General features: G+C 42.5%; 1 protein-coding gene across 1 annotated transcript in view; it reads right to left on the minus strand.

Annotated features, from left to right (window-relative positions):
- Nucleotides 1-19,478, minus strand: part of acot7 (acyl-CoA thioesterase 7) — a 50,558-nt gene that overhangs the window by 17,721 nt on the left and 13,359 nt on the right. The window contains exons 4-7 of the mRNA XM_041944987.1: nucleotides 17,958-18,049; nucleotides 17,524-17,638; nucleotides 16,741-16,827; nucleotides 1,744-1,860 (exon numbers count right to left, since the gene is read on the minus strand). Of these exons, the coding sequence (XP_041800921.1) occupies nucleotides 1,744-1,860; nucleotides 16,741-16,827; nucleotides 17,524-17,638; nucleotides 17,958-18,049 (411 nt within the window). The remainder of the gene's footprint in view (nucleotides 1-1,743; nucleotides 1,861-16,740; nucleotides 16,828-17,523; nucleotides 17,639-17,957; nucleotides 18,050-19,478) is intronic.

A 19,478-nucleotide genomic window follows, 5' to 3' on the forward strand; every position in this document is an offset into this window, starting at 1 on the left:
AAATCATGTCACCACCACCTAAACTCAGAGGACAGACGGAGGCAGCAACTGGAGCAGCTAGAGGCAGCTGAGAGATGTGGACATGGATCTGAAGCTATCTGCACTGTTCAGTTTTCTGGTCCTGAAGCTCCCAGAAGGGTGTGTTTTAAATGTTTTAAACCTCACGTCCTTCTCAGCCACACGCTTCTTACAAAAAAAAAAACAAAACACTTTCAGATCGAGAGAACTAGTCCTGGTTGACTAAGGTCACCTGTATTAGAAAACTACAAGTTCTGTAAATGCAGTAGACGTCCAGCTGACCCGGCACAGCTGTGCCGAGCTGTAAAAATGTTCTTCTCACTTCATAATTCAAGAATGGGGAGAAACGTAGCTGACCCTTCGTTCACATCACATCCTGAGCTAATCATGACATCTGAATGTTAGTGCTGGAAGTCTGGATCACATCATCTCAGACACATGAACAGAAGACTGAAGACACCGCTGTCCACCACTGTGAAGAGAACGCTTTCAGTCACTTTCCACATGTTTACTTTCCATTAAAAGACCAATGAACAAGACGAATGAACAAACTAAACTGTGCTGCCAATGCAACCTTTAACCCAGCGTTCAACTTTCAGAATGCGAGAAAAATGGTATCACCACTGTGAGTGGTCACAGCAAAGGCTAAGTGGATAACTGTCATCGAAATCCTGCAATGAACTTTAAAATAAGAGGCTTAGAATTTGTCCACATGGAAATCTCGAATGCCCAGACTGAGGCGTGTTGTGCAGTATAAATGATGTCCGCCTTTAACAGGGAGGAAACAGCTGTGAGACAAGGCAAGGTAATGGAAAATATTTAAATCATAACAATGATATGTCTTTCCAGATGTAGCGACAGCCCCACAAGACAAAATTGGTCTTGATTAGCAACAGTGTGACAGCTGTTTGGTTAGCCCAGTTTAAAACAGCAGTGTCGGAGGCTCAATTTGTAGACTCCTGAGTTTTTTCCATATTATGTAATTGGGTTCATCACATCGACAACCACCTGAAGCTCAATATCAGCAGAACCAATGAGCTTGCGGTGGACTACAAAGCTTCAAATATGGATGTCGCTGCAAAGAAGCTACAAACTGTGAAGCGTGGATGCTTCACACACATCTTCATGCTGGCAGCGCAGAAGATCTAAACAATCAGCACAGTTTCAAAGTGAAATATGGTCACAATCTTCCCTTCTGCTCCTGAGTTATGGAGTTGAATAACATGAAGATGTCACAGGGAAGATGACCTTTGACCTCTTGGATATAAAATATCCATATTTTTATCTTTGGAGATATTTGTGTGAAATGATGTCATATTTAGCACATGAATTCTTGATTTATGGCTAAAAACGTGTTTTGTGAGGTCCTTGTAACCTTTGACCTTCGACCACTAAAATCTAATCCGTCCATCCCTGAGTCGAAGTGAACATTTGTGCCAAATTTGAAGAACTTCTCTCAGGGCTTCCCTCTGAGATATCATGTTGACGGGAATAGGACAGACAGACGAACAGACAACCTGAAAACATGATGCCTCTGGCCACAGCTGTCACTGGCGCGGAGGCATAGAGAGAAGCAGCATCATGAAAGGTGGAGACGCAGCTTGCTGCAGCCTATTACCAACACATGCAGCACGTGGATTGGAGAGGTTTATATCCTTCAACTTATGGGTGTTTCTATGTATCTGTAACAGAAAGCTCTGAGTGTATTCTCTACCCCATCCTCACCGTTCTTGATCTTGCGGTGGAAGTTGATGGCATCCACGGCCGCAGTGACAATGTTGGTGTTGCAGTGCCGAGCTGCCACGATGCCGGCGACCTCATCCATCAGCTTCATGGTCACACCTGTTCCAGACACACACAGTTTGACTTTTGTAAGATACACAAGAGGATATCACCTTAACGCAAAGTCTGTCCTGTACATCAACACACCACAAAACAACCTCCGGTATTTTGATCGACTACAGATGAAAACAGGCTTTTAGCTGTATCTAATGCAACAAAGGTAGCGATTTGTCCCTGTTGAATAAACAATAAAATAAAATATGGCAGTCTGATACAGTCAAAAGCTCCAACACAAGTCAGTGAGAGGCTCTGGAGCTGAGATTGCTTTGTCCACTGCTGTTTCCAAGGTCACACTGACCTTATTCTGCACCAGTCAAACATCACATTTCCCTTTGAATCAAAACAAGCCTGTTCAGGTAAGTCGAATCATTATGTTGGAGGGATTCTCGGCAGTGTTTCAGACACTATTTCACTGAGGTGAGATTGTTTGAAGTACAAGCTAATGGGTTTCCTGACGCAATTAGAAAACTATCCACCTGAAGCTAAATTATGAATGAGTCTTCTTGCCATTTCCTCAACATTAGCTTCTCATTCAGACTCATTAGTCCACTGTTGATTGCCAAGAAGTGTTTCAATGGACTTTCAGCTATCTGACTTTCATCTGACAACATACAGTGAAAACTCCAAACACTTCTGAAGAACAGTCCATTTATTTACTGTCCATCGAGACTGTCCTTACCAGAACATCAACAGCATTAGTCATTTGTTTTAATGTTTAAAATGACCTCATTAATGCTCTCCTTTAAAGTGACCTCTTGCAGTAATGGGAATAATGACCGTCCTCGCCGGGCAGCGTGAAGTTGCTATACCTGCACGAGTCCGAGGAGGAGGGTGTTGTTTTCAAGCATGTGAGAGTGACACGGGTGGCTTTCAAAGGAATATTGCAACATGTTGGGACACACTTATTTGATTTATTGAGTCGAAATGGAAGACTGCTAACATCCTCTCTGCAAAACCTGAAGTGTCAAAACAACACATTTTATACTTTTCACAGTACATGTGCTGGACAATCTCTTGGTCGGGCGCAGAAACTTTCTGATAGACTGTCCTCAGTGTGAGTTGCCAGCAGCAGAGAGTCTAGGAAGTTACTGCTCCTGCCCAAAAAACAGCCCAGCACCTCAAAGTGGCAACTTTTTTAGATGAATTTTCTCAATTTCTCTCTAGAATAAACATATTTCCCAAAGACTATTCCTTTAACCACGAGGGTGATCTTCCCCTGACTTTAACCAAGTAGTTATAGTTACCTAAACTTCACCACAGGTGGCACATCACAAGCCACTCATATGAGGCGTTTTTGGGTGTGGGCCACCCAGAGAACACAGATAAGTCAATCCTTTTGTTGTTTAGGTATGAGAACTTCTTGGTCTCAAGCTCAGTCTGCTCGAAACATTAACAGTTAGCTCACGGAGATAGATGCTCATGCTTGTTGTGTGTGACTAATATGTTAAACTCAATCTCGACAAAGTGAGTGTGCTTAGCACTTGGAACACAGCAAGCATGCCGACAGATGACGGAGAATTGGACTATTCTGCAGGAGAGGTCTAAGAGGGACCCTCAGCAGGGGGGATGTGAAGCACATGGCCTTCATCTGGTTGCGGAAACATTAGTTGCTGCATGTTATTAAAAGCTTTATTTATGACCGTGTGGCCTAGATCTCGTGGTTGCTTGATAATTTATACTCTGCCACAAGAACTTATCACAACCTGAATCCATTGTGAGTGAAATGAATCCGGGCTGCTCTGTGTGAGAAGTGGAACCAAAAACACTTAGCAGCCGCCTTTCAAACCCACACAAGGTGAGTATTTGATAACAAAAAGATCCATTCTGGGTGAAGCAACACTTTTAAGATGCGAGAGCACTTCAAATAATCCATCATCAAAAAGTTTACAGAGCACTTCGCCGATTCCTGCGCTAAAAGCCTGCAAATGATTTGAAGAGCGGGGAGACACTTTGAGCAGTAAATCAAAGTTGCAGATTACAGTCAGGCTTGAAGCCAGTTATTTATAAAGCAGCAGAGCTCAGAGAGTGGACACGGAGGAATTCACAAATCGACGGCTGCGTTTGTCTGCGTGTGCCACACACGAGGCCCGCAGCAGCTTGTGTCTCGAGTGAAGGAAGCAGTTGTTTGTGGGTTTGTCACAGAAAGTGGGACATCTTGTGTGGAGTGGGTGAGTTCTAGATGAGAGAGGCGAGGAAGCGGGTGGCATCTGCTTCTCATCTCGGGGAAAGTGTGTGTATGGGAAATGTGTGTGTGCCTGCAAACGTACGCTCATTTAAAGATTTTCAGACCTTGACTAGACACTCCAGTTGCCCCAGTCGCTCCCTCTGAGTTGCTTTTTGCATCTCTCATGCTACAGAAAATCAGTAAGTCCACTTGCTGGTGGCTGGTTTGGCTCCCAAAAGCTCTTGCCATCTGCACTGTGTGGCTCTATTTATGACAGCCAAATGAGTGGGAGTACAAACAGAATGTGCTGCTTGCTCCCAAATGCAGCATTTGCTGTAAAAGTTGGCGCACTTAGTTGATTAAGAATTAACCCGCCATTACTTTGACATCTTCTTATCCCAAATGGCCAGAACATCACATCCATTTCGTTTGGCTGATAATACTGATATGTACAAAGGTTTAGTTTGGAAAGTAAACTTTCTGTCCAAGCTGAACTCACAGGTAAAAAAAAAAAGAAGAATACATTTTAAAAAAAGCGAATTGCATTTCAAACAGGATGTTTCAAAATAAAAAAAATGGCCTGATGCTGAAGAAACTGAATCCAGCTCTGACTTTGATGTGCGATTATGTGGTTAGACTCAGGTTAGGCAGTGTGAAAGTGACAGATCTCTTGCTCCATCACATGAAAGGCTCCATCACCTTTAACTAGAACCAAAACCCCTGTTGATCGGTGATGTATATCAGGGCAAGGGAATATAACACAACCTTTCTTAAGCCTGCTGTGAAGCATTTTCCAAAACCCATCTTTGCTGTTGTGAAAATTGATGGGGTCTCACCTAAGACAGAAAATTTCCCCTGGGTACAAGGCACAGCAGGCTGTTGCTATTCAAAGGCTGGAGCAGTCATGTCTGAGCATGCAACACTTAGCGGAGATGGATCATGACCTGACAAGACAATTAAATTGAACATAAACGTTGAATGATGGCAAACTGAATCTAAACTTTTCAATTAAATCTGAAGACACGCTGCCTGCGATTGTTGTTGTGGCCCTTGTCTGAAATTTCCTCACAGCTGGCTGCTGATGATTTAAAAGCATTGTTTTCATCTTCATAAAGAGAGGAAGCTTTAATAAGCCACTACCCGCTCACTAACGACAGTGAGAAAAGGTTTGTGACTATTCGTGATATTTCCCTCAGGGGTTGGTAACAATTGCAAATGAAGTCTAAAAGTAGCATTCAATAAAATGATCTAACTGTGTGAGGTAAGCTGCAATACACAGCTTACCTCTTTTTCAGAACAAATATCACTGTTTTCTGTCTTCATCTCATAGCAGTGGGACAAAACTAGAGCTCTGGTGGCAGCTGTCACTCATCAGCTGATAAACTCCGATGATATTAATCCTTGAAAGAAAGTGACCCCGATCTTTGGGCGTTCATCTCATCTGATCTTCCATTTGCAAATATTACATAGCAAAGAATTAGATCGATTTGTTTCTGTGCAATCGTTTGCAGGCAGTTATCAGAGTTAAATAATGTTTAGGTCATTCAGGGTAAATAAAGGAATCATAAGGGACAGAGAGAAAGCCCTGCTCAGCATGCCGTGGTATGAAGAGAATGCTAATGTGCTAAATGACTGGACTGGGACAGTCAAGAATATCATTTTGTGACATGCTATGAACTCTGTAACTTTCTAACTAAAGAAGAAGTCGAAATGTGCTGCAGACTTGCTTATTTGTGGTTTGGATTTTGAGAGTGGAGCAGTGAGAGTGGGCTCCCGCGGTCTTGTTCCTCTGCTCCCCAGTGTTAGCAGCTCTCCGGATGCCTTGAGAAACCAAGGCTGGTGGGTGTGGGGGGATAATTATCCCTGTTTGCTCATGTTCTTTACTTTACCACACTCCCTAAGAGACTTCCCACAGTCTAAGAATAGCTATAAGTAGTAAAAAGCTGTAAGTTTGGGTGTTTGAAGACGCTGCTGTTTAGCTTTAGTTAGTTCTGATGGCGGAGCCGGGAGCCAATTATGTTCAGCAACTGATAAATTGCTGGATTTTTGCTTTGTTGCTTATTATTGTTCACCACATAATTGTCATATTGTGGGAGGACGCTTCAGCTTCATTTTCCAAAATGGTTCATTAGTGTTCCTCAGCAGCAGCTCAGCGTCTGTACATGTAACACGGATGTGTCTTCGTTTCAGAGAGGAATACTAACTTTTCATTATGCTGTTGAGGAGTGATGAAGGTCAAATGTGAATGTGATCCACTTCCCTCCACAACTCAGACCTTGGTTCAAGTCCCAAATCATAGCAAGAACTTTTCAACGATTGCAATGTTCACTTTTACGAAAAAACTTTTGATAATCTTCACCCAGTTTCACTTTTTGTTGCCTTAACTTAAACCTCCACCAATCAATATTTTATAGATTAAAAACGAATCCAGTCTACATGTATTGTGAAAGGGGTCACTCGCAGTCACAAACCAACAGAGAATTATCGGCCAACTCTGCAGGTCGATGAGCTTTTTAACCTCTGATAGCTCACTGTTTTGAATATGCACACATCACTGTGGCTTTCAGTCTCAACACAACTAACAATCCATCATTTCCAACAGCAGGAAGCTGCTGAAAACAGCAATACCTGCCCAGCGCCCAACAGTGGAGAGACAACGTTAGCAGCTAGTTGGTTGAAGAAAGTGGAACATAGATACAGTACAAAGCAGCAACCTTTTAATACTTAAGAGTTTTTATATGTTTGCTTTTCAATAACACATTCATGTAGACAAGCGGCTGCCATGCAAGCAGTACAGGTCACACACTTGCTTTCATACTTTGCATGTACCAGGAGTATTAAAAAGTGTATCCACTGGGACAAAATGAGTGACAAATCCTCCATCGCTGACACTGGAACACGTGCCTTGACAACTTCCAATTTTGCCCAACGTCAATAAAACTAAACTAACTGTTGTTAATGTTGTTTATAGTGGCAGAAAAAGCTGGAGCAGCAAGAGACACCACATAACTGCAGGTAAACACAGACAAGCTCTATTAGTTTCAAAACGTCCTGCCATTGTCTGCATCACAATCTGCTGCTGACCCTGCCTTATATCCTTATGTGCTGCCCCCACATTTCATGTGCTATATTGCATCTTGCAGACAGATAGCATTTATTTCTATAAAAGCTTCAAAGGAAACGTCGGTTTGTGTTCACTTCACAAAAGAATTATGAGATTGTGTCGAATGTTCAATTTATCTAGTGCACAAGAAAACTGTGAATAAAATGTCGAGCCAAATCAAGTGGAGGACTGCGCTGTCCTTGAGTATAAAAGATGCTTGTCTTTATTAATCACTACCATCAGCGGAACCGTTAATGCAACTCCTGCAACCAAAAAAAACCCTCTCCTTGTACAGTCAACGTAAAAAGGTTGAAGTGAGGCTCAATGTGAGACTGCAAATGAGGACAAGCGAGGCCAAGACAGCCCTGGGCCTGGCGTTACACATTCACAGGGTGACATGGCACACTATGACTCTCCCTTTGCCGTAGGATGGGAACTGGAAAGGCAGGGGGAGGGGCGGGGGTTGGAGTTGGTGTGTATGAAGAGGAAAGACAGCTCACTCCAAATGGGGAAAAAAGGGCAATTAGTAACCAAGTCCCTAGTGCAGCCCAGTTGGCCATGGGGCAGAATACCTCTGTGATTAGATTCCTTCTGACCATTCCCCCAAATCTTCGCACACAATGCCGTCCATCGGCACCAGGCGGGAGAACAATGTGGGGAGTCTTCCGGCCGGCTCTCGTCGCTCATCAACTGTGTCTACTAACTTCAAGCCCTTTTAATTAGACCGCACGCTGATGTCAGGAGGAGAGAGTGTGAGACCAACAGATATCAACAGCAAAGCGTGCGTGGCCTAGGACTGGCCGATATGGCGGTATATACTGCGATGGTAGAATGTGTTCACCGGTAGAGGCAGTACCACTTCCACCACAGGAGCTATCCCTTAAGCCGTATTAACACGTTGTTATTTACAGTGCATGCACTGCTACCCGGCTACGCGGCGAGCGAGCGGGCATGTTGATGACACTGCACGGAGAGCAGCTGCTTCGGCACTGCAGATACATTTGCATACATTTGTATTTACATCAATGCAAAAACAGTCATCATTACAGATGAGTCCTCCTCTTCCTCTCGCACGCTCTACCAAGGCGCCCCCCCCCCAGCTATCCCGCTTCCTCACGAGGTCACGTGATTTGGGCAGGACTAACCACATTCTCATGTGACCTGAGAGCTACAGTTGGTGGCGATAACACACCTCTATAAGCTTCCATTTGGAGTCAGTTTTGCTGTTTTGAGTCTTTTGTTTTTAAACTCGCATGTTGTCTCAAGTGAGGGAGTCGTGTTTGGTTAGTTCCAAATAAAATAACAAAACAATCAATTGTGATGATGTGTTGCTGTCTGGTTATTTTAAATCATTTTTTAATTGAATTTAGAGAACAATTACTAGACCATGACATATACCGTTACCATGATATCAAATTCGACAGACAGTGATAGAAGATTCTGGCCTTATCGTCCACCCCTGCCTCTGCCTCTCTCACAAATTCTCTCATCATTTCATAAACTTACTCCTTCCATCTTCCCGTCTCTGTGTCTTCCCTCTTCCCTGTTCCGGCCCTCTGCCTTACTATATCCACCACTGATAATTCCCTCTTTCTGTCCTTCTCATCCCCTCCCTAACAAGTGCTTTAATCATGGACAGTATCAAACAGCTCAAACTGCCTCCTAATGAACTGTTACTATAGAAACAGCTCCTGTTAACATTACTGCCATGCAGCAACCCACCCACATCCTCTTAGAAAGTCGCATAAGCTGCATAGTTTTTTGTATATCTTACCATTCCAGCTGTGGCGAGCTTTACTAAACACATTACCAATTAGGTCTTGAATTCTGCAGATAGGAAGCGAGCGCTGTCATAATTATTGTTAAACTGTACGCTCCTTGCACGCCACAGGCCTGAGAAAATCACTGAGATACGATCCCTGTAATGGAAATTCTGTCAGATAAAGGGCTTTCAGATGAAATGCACCTCTGGCTGTGATGGTAAAGGTCATTGGCTCCTGCAGATTACCTTTCTGAAACTAGCAGTCATAAACATGGTTGGTTGCTGCTCTGCTGTTAACTGGGTGATGCTCATTTCACCACTGCACCATCCAGCTGTCAAAACCCAGATGAGAGAAGCTCTGAGTCGAAATAAACATTAATACCTTCATCTGGATCTGTTTCTTTTACTACCATACACTCACAGCAAAGTGCTCTATGGACTTTTTTTGTTTTGCTTGTGCTTTTGGCTTCACCCTCAGCCTATATGCACACTGCCATACCCTGTGATAGGTGGAGGTTGTTGGGGCTGTGTGCAGCCTGATGGAAAGAGTTGCAGACAATATTCAGGGCTGCGAAAATGACCTGCTCTGCATGTTTCAGGAGCAAAAAAAAAATTTAAGAGTAAGTTGACAGCCCTTTGTACAACTCTGTGAGCACTTCAGTGTACCCTGCCTCCTGTTGAGTCCCTGCATCATAACATGAAGGCCATTCACTTTGCAGATGAACCCAAAACTAACAATTTGTGCAGTTTAACAGATGATCCCATTTAAAAACAACAGAGGATGCACGTGGAGCAGAAAACTCATTGCTGATCACTGTTTTCTGCATTAAAAAAAAAAAAACGTAACTTGCTAGAAAACAACATGAGTACATATGTGAGGAAAATCATCCTCCCATTTTTTTACTGTATGCCTCACACTGATAGACCAGAACAACTGACAGCTTGTTGGTATCACTCAACTTATGTGTCTTGTTCCTTCCATCTGGGTTAAAGACTGCACGCACACACGCACACACACACACACACAAAGTCAAATAGTCAAATACAGGCCTTGTTACACGACTCTCTCTGGGAATCAATTTGGTGCAGATCGATAAAGTTGGTTCCTTTTCTTTCTTGTATTGATCCTACGTCAGCATTTAGCACAAGTAAACAAACTCTTCATTCAGGTAATGACTGCTCCGAATGTGGTGGGGTTGCTCTGTCGTGTTTTTGGTTGGGGTCATTAAAGCTCCTTGGGCTCGGACAAACACTATACCTGTGGGATGCTCATGCCACCATAACCAGGTTCAGGCTTCCTCACTGATTCCACTTGCATAGAAGTCTGGACATGCATCAAAACTTTTTTTTTTTTGGTAACAAAGTACAGAATTTTAAATTATGAACTTAGCTTTTAACTGTAGTTCAGTTTCTAGTTACAATTTTTGTAAAATTGTACAATGTACAATGGTTTTCTATTACTTTCTATTTTCTACTTCTTTGAGTGTCTATGTTTTTTTGTGATTCTTATGTGGCTGCTGTAACTCTGCAAATTCCCTTTGGGATTAAGAAAATACTCTGTCAATTCATATTCAATCAACCAGGGGAGGAAGCACCAGTGTCTCTCATACACCAGGATTTCAGCAGGCTCCTGACATTCAAAGACTCTTCTCATGAGTCTCTGAAGCTGATTCAGTATTTTATTTCTGAATCAATGTTGGTTTTGGAGGAGAGAAGGCTAGAGGTGGAGGTAGTGGAAGCAATACACACACACACACACACACACACACACACACTCACAAAGGTCGATCACATAGGCTCCAGTGGACATATCCCTGTCTCTCTGAATTCCTCTGTCTCAGGCAGTGACATGTTTATATACCCACTGAGCACGGAGCAGAGCAGAGGACAGATAATATAGAGCCACAGTGATGGATGTGTTATTGCACTCAGGCAATCCCTCTCTCAACTCACATCACACACACATCCTGCACAAAATCTATGCACACCAACCACTTCATAGGCACACGTCTGAATGTCCTACCTCTCTCAAACACACAAACACACACGGCAACTATTATTTGTGTACTGATGAAAAAATCAAACTTAAAGTAACAAATCTTCAGAATAGATAATTTTTTTGGTCTATATGTTATAATCAGACCGCAGTGGTTTCCACCTGTGGCAATCAACTGCTGTTTCCATGGAAACAGTTGGTACGCTTCCTTAGAACATGAAGGAAACAGGCGAGTGGGCAGGGAGAGAAGGAGGAGAGGGAGCATGCGATAATGAGGAGCGGTGGGCAGGAGGTAAAGCGACAACGACAAAAAGAGAAAGGCAAAGAGTGTTGAGTTAACGGGCATCGAATCAAAGTTTTCCAGCATGTAGGAAATTCCCAAGCTTTTGTTCAGCATGTTAGAATCCCAGCTGTTTATCAAATGAGGATCAACTGTACAGTCACAGGCCTGGACCCCAAATCATCTGCCACTGTAAATATTTGGAGTATTTAATGTTTTGAATATAGTGCACAGATTATTCTTCTTTTCTACTTCCGAGCAGCACATGTTCGATTGATCAGTGCCGACTCTACAAATGTGATTCAATCCACACAAAAAAAGATAAGTTCAAATCACTACAATACATATCTCCTGTCCTACTCCTGGTGGTATGCAGTTGCACATGGAGTGTCAGATTTGTGCGACCAGTTTTTGAGATATCTGTCTCTAAAGTCCTGCTGCCACTAAAGTACATGGGTACATGGATAAAAATAATTGACTGTGCTGCTGAAGGCATTGAAAAGTTACATTTAACAACAGCAGCTGCTCATGAATCTCTCAGACGGATAGCTCAGAACCTTGAGAAACTACCTGCATGGCTTGATAAGTGAGAAAATATGTTTTGTTGTGATTAACAGGGTGCGAGGGATGAGACGCCCGCACAATGAATGGGATCCCGTACGACCATCAAATGATTCCTGACCACATAGATAGTATTACGCCGACACAACTGTATTAGCCTGCATTAGCGTCAGTGACATTATTGTCAAATCTCCGGCTGGATGGACGTGGTGTCACATTTTCGCTCTGCTATTACCATCTGCTGCCTGTCAGTCAGGATTCATCAATGGATTATTCAATAAGACCTAAAGACATGCTGTTTTATAAAGAGAAGAAAGAAGGTGCATACAGTATGCATCCACTGTGCCCCTTTACAATATGAACATGCATGCATGCATGTGTGCTCCTGAATGTTCATGTGTTTGTGCATGTGCTGCATGTCTCCTTAGGCTCGAGCTAATTTCCACACACAAAAGGGACAGGAAGTGAATAGCCATAGTCATTGTCATGTAGAAGTCAATTTGCTTGTCTCCAACAAGAGTGTAGCAAGTGGGGGGGTTGGGGTGGGCGAGAGAGAGTAAGACACAGCAAGAGGGACAGAGAGGGAGAGAGAGAGAGCGCCCTGGCTGCCTGACCTGACTCGGTTATGTAAACAAAGTAAGTGTAGTGAAAGCAGCAGCAGTGAACAACAGGGAACATTGCCTAATGAGCAATGGCATGTAAAGAGAGAGAGAGAGCGTTGGTGTGTGTGTGTGTGTGCGTGCGTGCATTCTAAATGACCTGCATGCTTGCTCCACATTTGATTTTTAATTGGACAGATTTCTCAGCGAGTTCGCCAAATTAAAACGGCAACCATGACACGTGCAACACTTATCTGTCCCGCCCCGCTCCCTCCTCCTCCCATCCTGTCCCGTCCTGTCCCGTCTCCTTCTCGTTGCCTCTATTTCTCAGTCAACATCTCTCTCCTGCTTTGCTTCCTTACTATCTGGTGTCTCTCTGATGGTCTCTTTACATAGCTGACCTCAATAGAAATGGCAGTACGAGGCAGGAATATCCTGACAGGAACAATATACCTCAGCTGATAAAAAGCATCTGTTCCCTGCTGATAAAACGTTGGATTTGTTACAGACGCAGCCAGGAAGGCTTTCAGTGAGGGTTTGCTGTTTCATGTTGTTTGGGACATCAGATAACTGGGTTTTTTGGATATATAAGCCAGAAATTAATTGTTTATCTCTCTTTTAATCTTAGTTTGCTGCTTTCTATACTGTTTTCTGTGTGCTTTGTAAACTTTGTTTTTAGGAATCTGGACCAAATCCAGCAGGGGAAAAGGCTCAGGGAGGAACAACAAAAAGACATCAGGAAGCTTTTGGCTCACGAAATATTATGGATTCTGATGTGCATGACACAAGAGTGCTTCAATTAAAGGGTTTGCTTGAACATGTGCAGAAATAGTATTTTCACTTTTGCAAGCAAGGAGCCACCAAACACCTTTTTTGAACGCACCACCAAAATAAAATAGTTTCTCTACTTACAGATGATTGAATAGGACCAGTCAGAAATTTTAATTTGACAAGTGATAGTGGGACAATTTAAGCCTCTGAGTCGTCTAGCTTGTCAGCAGAGCACAGAGTTGGAAATGGCATCAGCACCATAAATTCCATGTTACAAAGACTTTCTATTTCCCATTTGTTGCTCTAGATGTCTATTTCCTGCTTCGTCCTTGTCATTCTGTTGTTCACCATTACAGCCATGCTCATAACCGCACAGAGTGCTGTCAATGCAAGTCACACAGAACTACAACAATCCCAGCAGTTATTTTCGAAATGCGACAGTGCGCGCGCACACACACATACACACATGCATGCAAGCACACAAACAATCACTCACTACGACCCCAAGCAATCAGACTGAAAAGCTGAGACATTAGAGAACCTAACAAGACATTTTTACTTTTACATCCTTCATCCATTCACTTAGGAAAACATAAGTACTAAGAGCCATAAAAGTTCTCTCTCAAGGATGTTTCACTTTATATTAAATTCAGTATTTCTTCTTGTGTGCCTCTGCTGTGTCGCCACAGGACACACTGTGCCAAAGTACAGTCTGGACCCAGGTTAATGCCAAAGGCTATGAAACTGGGAGGAACCTTGTCAGCGATTCATAAGCAAACTGCTGAAGGTGAAATAGATGGAATAATGTAGATACTGTAAACACATGCGAACAGACTGCATATTATCACCCCTCACAGATGTTTCTTCAGTCCTTGCCTCAACTCCTGTGTATATATTTCTTCTTCTTCTATAAACCTCTCTCTCTCCACCAAACCCTCTGTGTCTTTCAGCTCCTCTCTATTTGTTTTCTGCTGTAGGTGTCTCCACTTCATCCTCTCCCCTGCAGGATCCCCATACTGTACCGAGGCCATGGATGGTCACATCGCTCCCTGCTTTGAATACCAAACAGCCTGATGCTATTCATGAGCTCTTTTTGTTTCACATGTGTGAGAATGACAAAGAAATCAGACAGGTACTGAAGATTAAGCGGCAGAGGGTGACTTGGAAACACCGGACTCTGAAGCAGCTTGTCAGCAGCTGTTAGCACTGATTCAATCAATCATTTGAACTTCAGTAAAACTAAACAAAGCAGTTGTAAAATCTGCACTGATATGAATACTCTACGAGTATCAAATAAATTTAATTTCGCCACCCCGTGCTACAGTGAAATCAGTGTATTCAACAGTTGTTACTTGAGTAACACATATGCCATCATAAGAGAAATACCATATGTTCCTCGCATAGATAGATATATACAATTCACAATGAAACCATCAGTCCGTAGCCTATTCTTCCTGCTAACACAGAGTGCTGCACAAAGGTTGGTGAGTCTGAATAGAGATGAGGAATTGCATCCTCTTCTGTTAGCATACATGGAAAATGGAAAATATGTCAGATCAACTACTCCTTATTGTTTTTTAACATTTCTGATCTTCTGTGAAAGATTCGTTCTTTTTGACCACCAGGGGGCAGAAAAACTAAAAAAAAAAAAACAGTGTCCCAGTAACACAACCCTGAGATACTGGGTTAACCAAGTGATCTCTGTGCGCATCAGGACCGAACAGCAAGTCAATCCATGAATGGGTCCAGGCTGCCCTGACAGTGATCATTGATTAGCTTGCCCACTCCTGGCAATGAGCCAAAAAGTCTGCAATTCATAGTTTACCTGTTCTACAGATTATTCTAAAAGTCTATCTCTGTACACCGTGGACCCACCATCAAAGCACTCTGCTCTCAGGCTGGCCAGTCCCAGCAGATGACAGCAGTGCAGTGGCCGGACTACAGGAGGCTTCACTTGGATTTATGTTGGCCAGGTGTTGTGTTGAGTCGTGTGCTGAGTATTTTTGCTTGCTTCCTGGGATCTAGGGGAGGAGTTTTTTTTATTGAGATAAGGACTCATTCATTGGTAGTTTAACTGTGGGTTTTATATTGAGTACTGACTGCTTCCTTCGTGGAGGTCTGATAGTATTTTCAGGTTAAGTATCCAGTTATCACTATGGATTTTCAATGTTTTTTAGGAGTCTGTTTACACTGATATCCATTTTTATATATAGATTCTTTATTTTAAGGCCAGGCCCCACAGTGTCTGCTAGTAGACAAATGGAGTTGAGGACCCCTGCCATACCTCATGTTGTGAGTAGGCTACAATACATTCTGAAGTGTAATGGTTTCTATTTTGCAATACATCTCCTATTGATCAATAAATTGTTAGGGACACTGAATATTCAGTGTAGCTATAGATGATTCACAGTGGTCCTGTCCCCAGAGAAATATGGGTTCCATGTGGCTGTTTTTGCCTATTGTTGACATTGTTGGCATGGCGACATTAACTGCTGATGAGAGTGTTGTTTGTTGTTGAGTTCACACATTAACATCACACCAGAGAATTTGCTATCAGCTCCTAAATCACAGACACAGAATGTGTCTCCTTTTCTCTAGTACACAATAACTGCTGTAAATGTTGTTGTAAGAATAAATCTGAGTCAGTAATAAATATGGACCAATCACAAGAGATGTGACGTTAATTAACTGATTAAATATTCTTTTGTTATCGCCAATCGATCCTGACCTCTGACCTTGAACAAAAATTAGATGCAGATCTTTGAGTAATAACTTTGAGAACCCCTGCCATAGACTGTAGAACACACAGTGAACGGAATCACCATGACGTCACCCACAACTGTTCTTAAGCCTCGATTTGAAATTACAGCTGTCGTTTTCTTGTTTTTTGGATGAGAGGGTGGAGCTGGGGAGGATCCACATTGCTACGCCTGTATCCTGATTGCATCTGACAGAGAACCAGAGGACACGCCAAAGTAGCGGCTTGTCAATCACATGGTAGTCACGTGTAAAGCATACCCTGCTGTATCATCTATTTACTCTAGATGGGGCCGTAATTCACAAAATGATCGTCAAGCAAGAACACTTGAAACAGGCGATTGAGACCATTAACTCATCAGGAAACTGTTTACCGAGGTGATAATCCAGTGAGAAGTATGACCATTTTCTCGTAACCTTACATACAATCGGAGTACAGCTAGCAGAGTTGCCCCCTCCTGGCCATTAGAAAGAATGCTGTTGACAAAGAAATGACTACTGTCACATCCAGCAGGTACAGATGAAACATGAGCATGCAGTTGGGAATCATGCCTTTGTCCACCATGTTAATGTAAGTCCAGTAATTACTGGGCCTTTAGCTCTAGTTTTATCAGATATCTTCACCTGAAAGGTGATCTCACCTGTTTGTCTCAGCACTCTGCTTTGTGCCACAGGGCAGGAGGTGTAAGCTCAGCCTGTTTCCTGGCAACAGCTGCCTACATTTTTACACAGGGGGGTGATGAGAGCCACAGGACTCAACCATACAGTGTTTGGCAGCGGAAACGTAAACAATTACATGGCTAACAACTTCTTGGCATTAAGCCAACTGTCCACCTTATGACCTGCTCAACATACCATCTGGAAATGAAAAAAAAGGTGAGACTCACCTCCATGAACGTAGTCGTGTATTGTGCAGTCAGAGGGGCACACCAAATGGATCAGACTGGACTGGCTGAAGCCAACCGTATGTTTTTCTGCAATGCAAACACACACAGCGAAAGAAATGTGAAAAAAAATTACATTTTTACGTCGGAAAACGTTAACCCTTTTTAAAGAAAAAAAAAAGCTGCTGTACTCTGCCCTAGAAAAAATCCCCTGTACTAATCAAGCTAACATACCTTTTGCTCGGTAAAAGTACTCGGAGTAAAACAAGACATAATACACATCACATCAATTTTACTCATGATGACTGAATATATTTAAAGCGAAAATATGACCTTTCATTTTACCTTCAGCAATAATATGTCATCATAAATACTTGTTTCACAGTGTAACAACAGATAATCAAATTTATGTAAATGTCCAAACCAACCATTCAAACACCTTCTACAATTTCCAGGGGCAGCTAAAATAAAATGCACTAAAGAGAACATCTGGTTTTGACTACAGAAATATCTGCACAGAACATGTTGTCCTGCATAATGTGTACCCGAAGTTCTGTAACTACAACCACTTATTGTACAATGAAAAGTGGATATTAATGGGTCTGCACAGTGCCTCTGTGTTAAGTGGAGGTGTTACCGTATTTGCAGGCACCATAATGACATTTTTGAGTTTTTCAACATCTTTCAATCCAAGTTGGAGCACGAACATCATCTACACCTCAGATTTCTGTTGTGTGTTAACTGCATGGCAGGATTTGATCTGAGGCCTTTAGGGTAGCATGTTACCTGGGTTGGGTAAAAGTGGCACCACCTCTTCAATCCTCGCTTTGGTCTCCAGCCTCTCCATCCTCTGGGCCTCATAGCGCTTTTTGCCCTCCTCCTCTTGCTCTGGAGTGGCATACTACAGACAGAACATATACTGTATGAACACATGCACAGGTGTACACATACACACAAATACCTGTCTCTGCATGGGTGCATGCGGCATAAGTAAGAAATTTCATCACACTGACAATCCAGACAATCAAGGCAAGTGAGACGGACTTTTCACACTGTTAAATGTGAAAATTTTTATCTTGACCAGATGGCCTCTCTCATGGACTCCCTCTCCTTCACTTCTGGTTATGTCATTTCTGATAGATATGGAGGGACAGAGTCAGCTAGAGACAGAGAGAAGCTGACAGGTTCATGAAGGTCAGAGCAACCAAGTTTCCACGTACCTTGATGGGCGGCACCTCCATGATCTTGTCGACGTTCTGCAGAGAGCAGGGGACGTACCATAGCACTGCCTTGTTGGCCAGCTTTTTGGCACCTGCATCCACAGAAGAAAGGTTGAATTCCTCTAACTCTAAAAAGTCATGAATTTTACAGCTGTCTTCCCCTCAAACACTGATGCAATTTCCTCAGCGTTTTGTGACTGTAAACCAATGAGCAAGACGTTTTGACATGCTCTTTAAAATAAAACAACAATGGAGCAAACAATTTTGAATTAGCTGTTGTCAAAACAAGACACTTTTATTAACACCCCAATAAAAGCCAGTCCAGTTTTTAACAAATCCAGAGGCGCTGCCTGAAGATTAGTCTTTCTTCTGCAAACAAAGGAGCAGAAAACAAATGAGGTCTTTGTTCAAAGACAAGTCTATTCAGAACAACACACGCTTACATTCGCTAAACTCAGTCCCTCGGTTAGTGCAGGGTTTAGCATAATCCCTAAATCCTGAACTTTCTGCATTTTCAAGTTGTGCTTTGGATGAAATATAACAATGACAACTCGCTCATTTAATTCTCTGTACAAATATTTACATTGCGTGTAGTTTTTGTCGTCAAGGTTTCAGTCTTCTGTGGGTGAAAATAAAAGACGACTGAATAATTACATAATATCTGACACAGTTATCATCTCAGTGCGCCGTCTATCTTTTCAGCGAAAAAATGACCAGAATAAATGTGGGTGTTAATAATCTTGATGAAAGCTGATCCTGCAAGTAAGAACTAAGATAATCTTTAGGGCAGCATGACCATCTATTAGTGACGAGTGTTCCTAATGTCAGTAAATAATGCTCATTATCAAAGTGTTCTCCTTTGGAAAATAATGGAAATAATGAACATTCATTTGAGTGTATTATCTGTATAGATATTAGATATTTAATCTCTTTCTAGATATTATGTGTTATTTTTTGTCTCATGTGTGAATCTCTTGGAAATAAGCACTGTCACGTTAACATTTTATCCCTTGGATTGTCCTCCCTTGTGAATTCCGAAATAAAACCATCTTCATCATCAACGAGTCAAGTGCACATGTGTGTCTTCCTGTGAGTGAACACATGATCTGATATGTCCATACACCTCCACGTACAATGGTGCATGAAACATTTTGGTGGTCGGTGGCTGTAGCGTTAGCTCTGCCTTCCCACAGAAACCTAAGAAGCTGAAGATCAGAAGACAAAACCCATGGAAATCACATCTCATGGCAATCAGGCGGAGAGGTTGCCATAGTGATATGTGTTCTATTCTGCCTACACTTTTTCTCTTAATTCGCTAACAGGGAGAGAGGGGGGCTATTTTGAGGTTTTGCTGTTATAGCACGCAAGAGAGGCACACAGATTAAAGACAACATGGGGCCAGGAGGTTCGAATGAAATCACTTTCAAAGTGTTAAAAGCTTTTACATGTGGCGGCACCATCTGATGAACTTCGTGGGTTTGTGAGTCTCATTAGGAATGACGGCACTTATTCATTTTTCTG

Source organism: Chelmon rostratus, chromosome 10 (genome assembly GCF_017976325.1).
Source record: "Chelmon rostratus isolate fCheRos1 chromosome 10, fCheRos1.pri, whole genome shotgun sequence".
NCBI classification, from domain to species: Eukaryota; Metazoa; Chordata; class Actinopteri; order Chaetodontiformes; family Chaetodontidae; genus Chelmon; species Chelmon rostratus.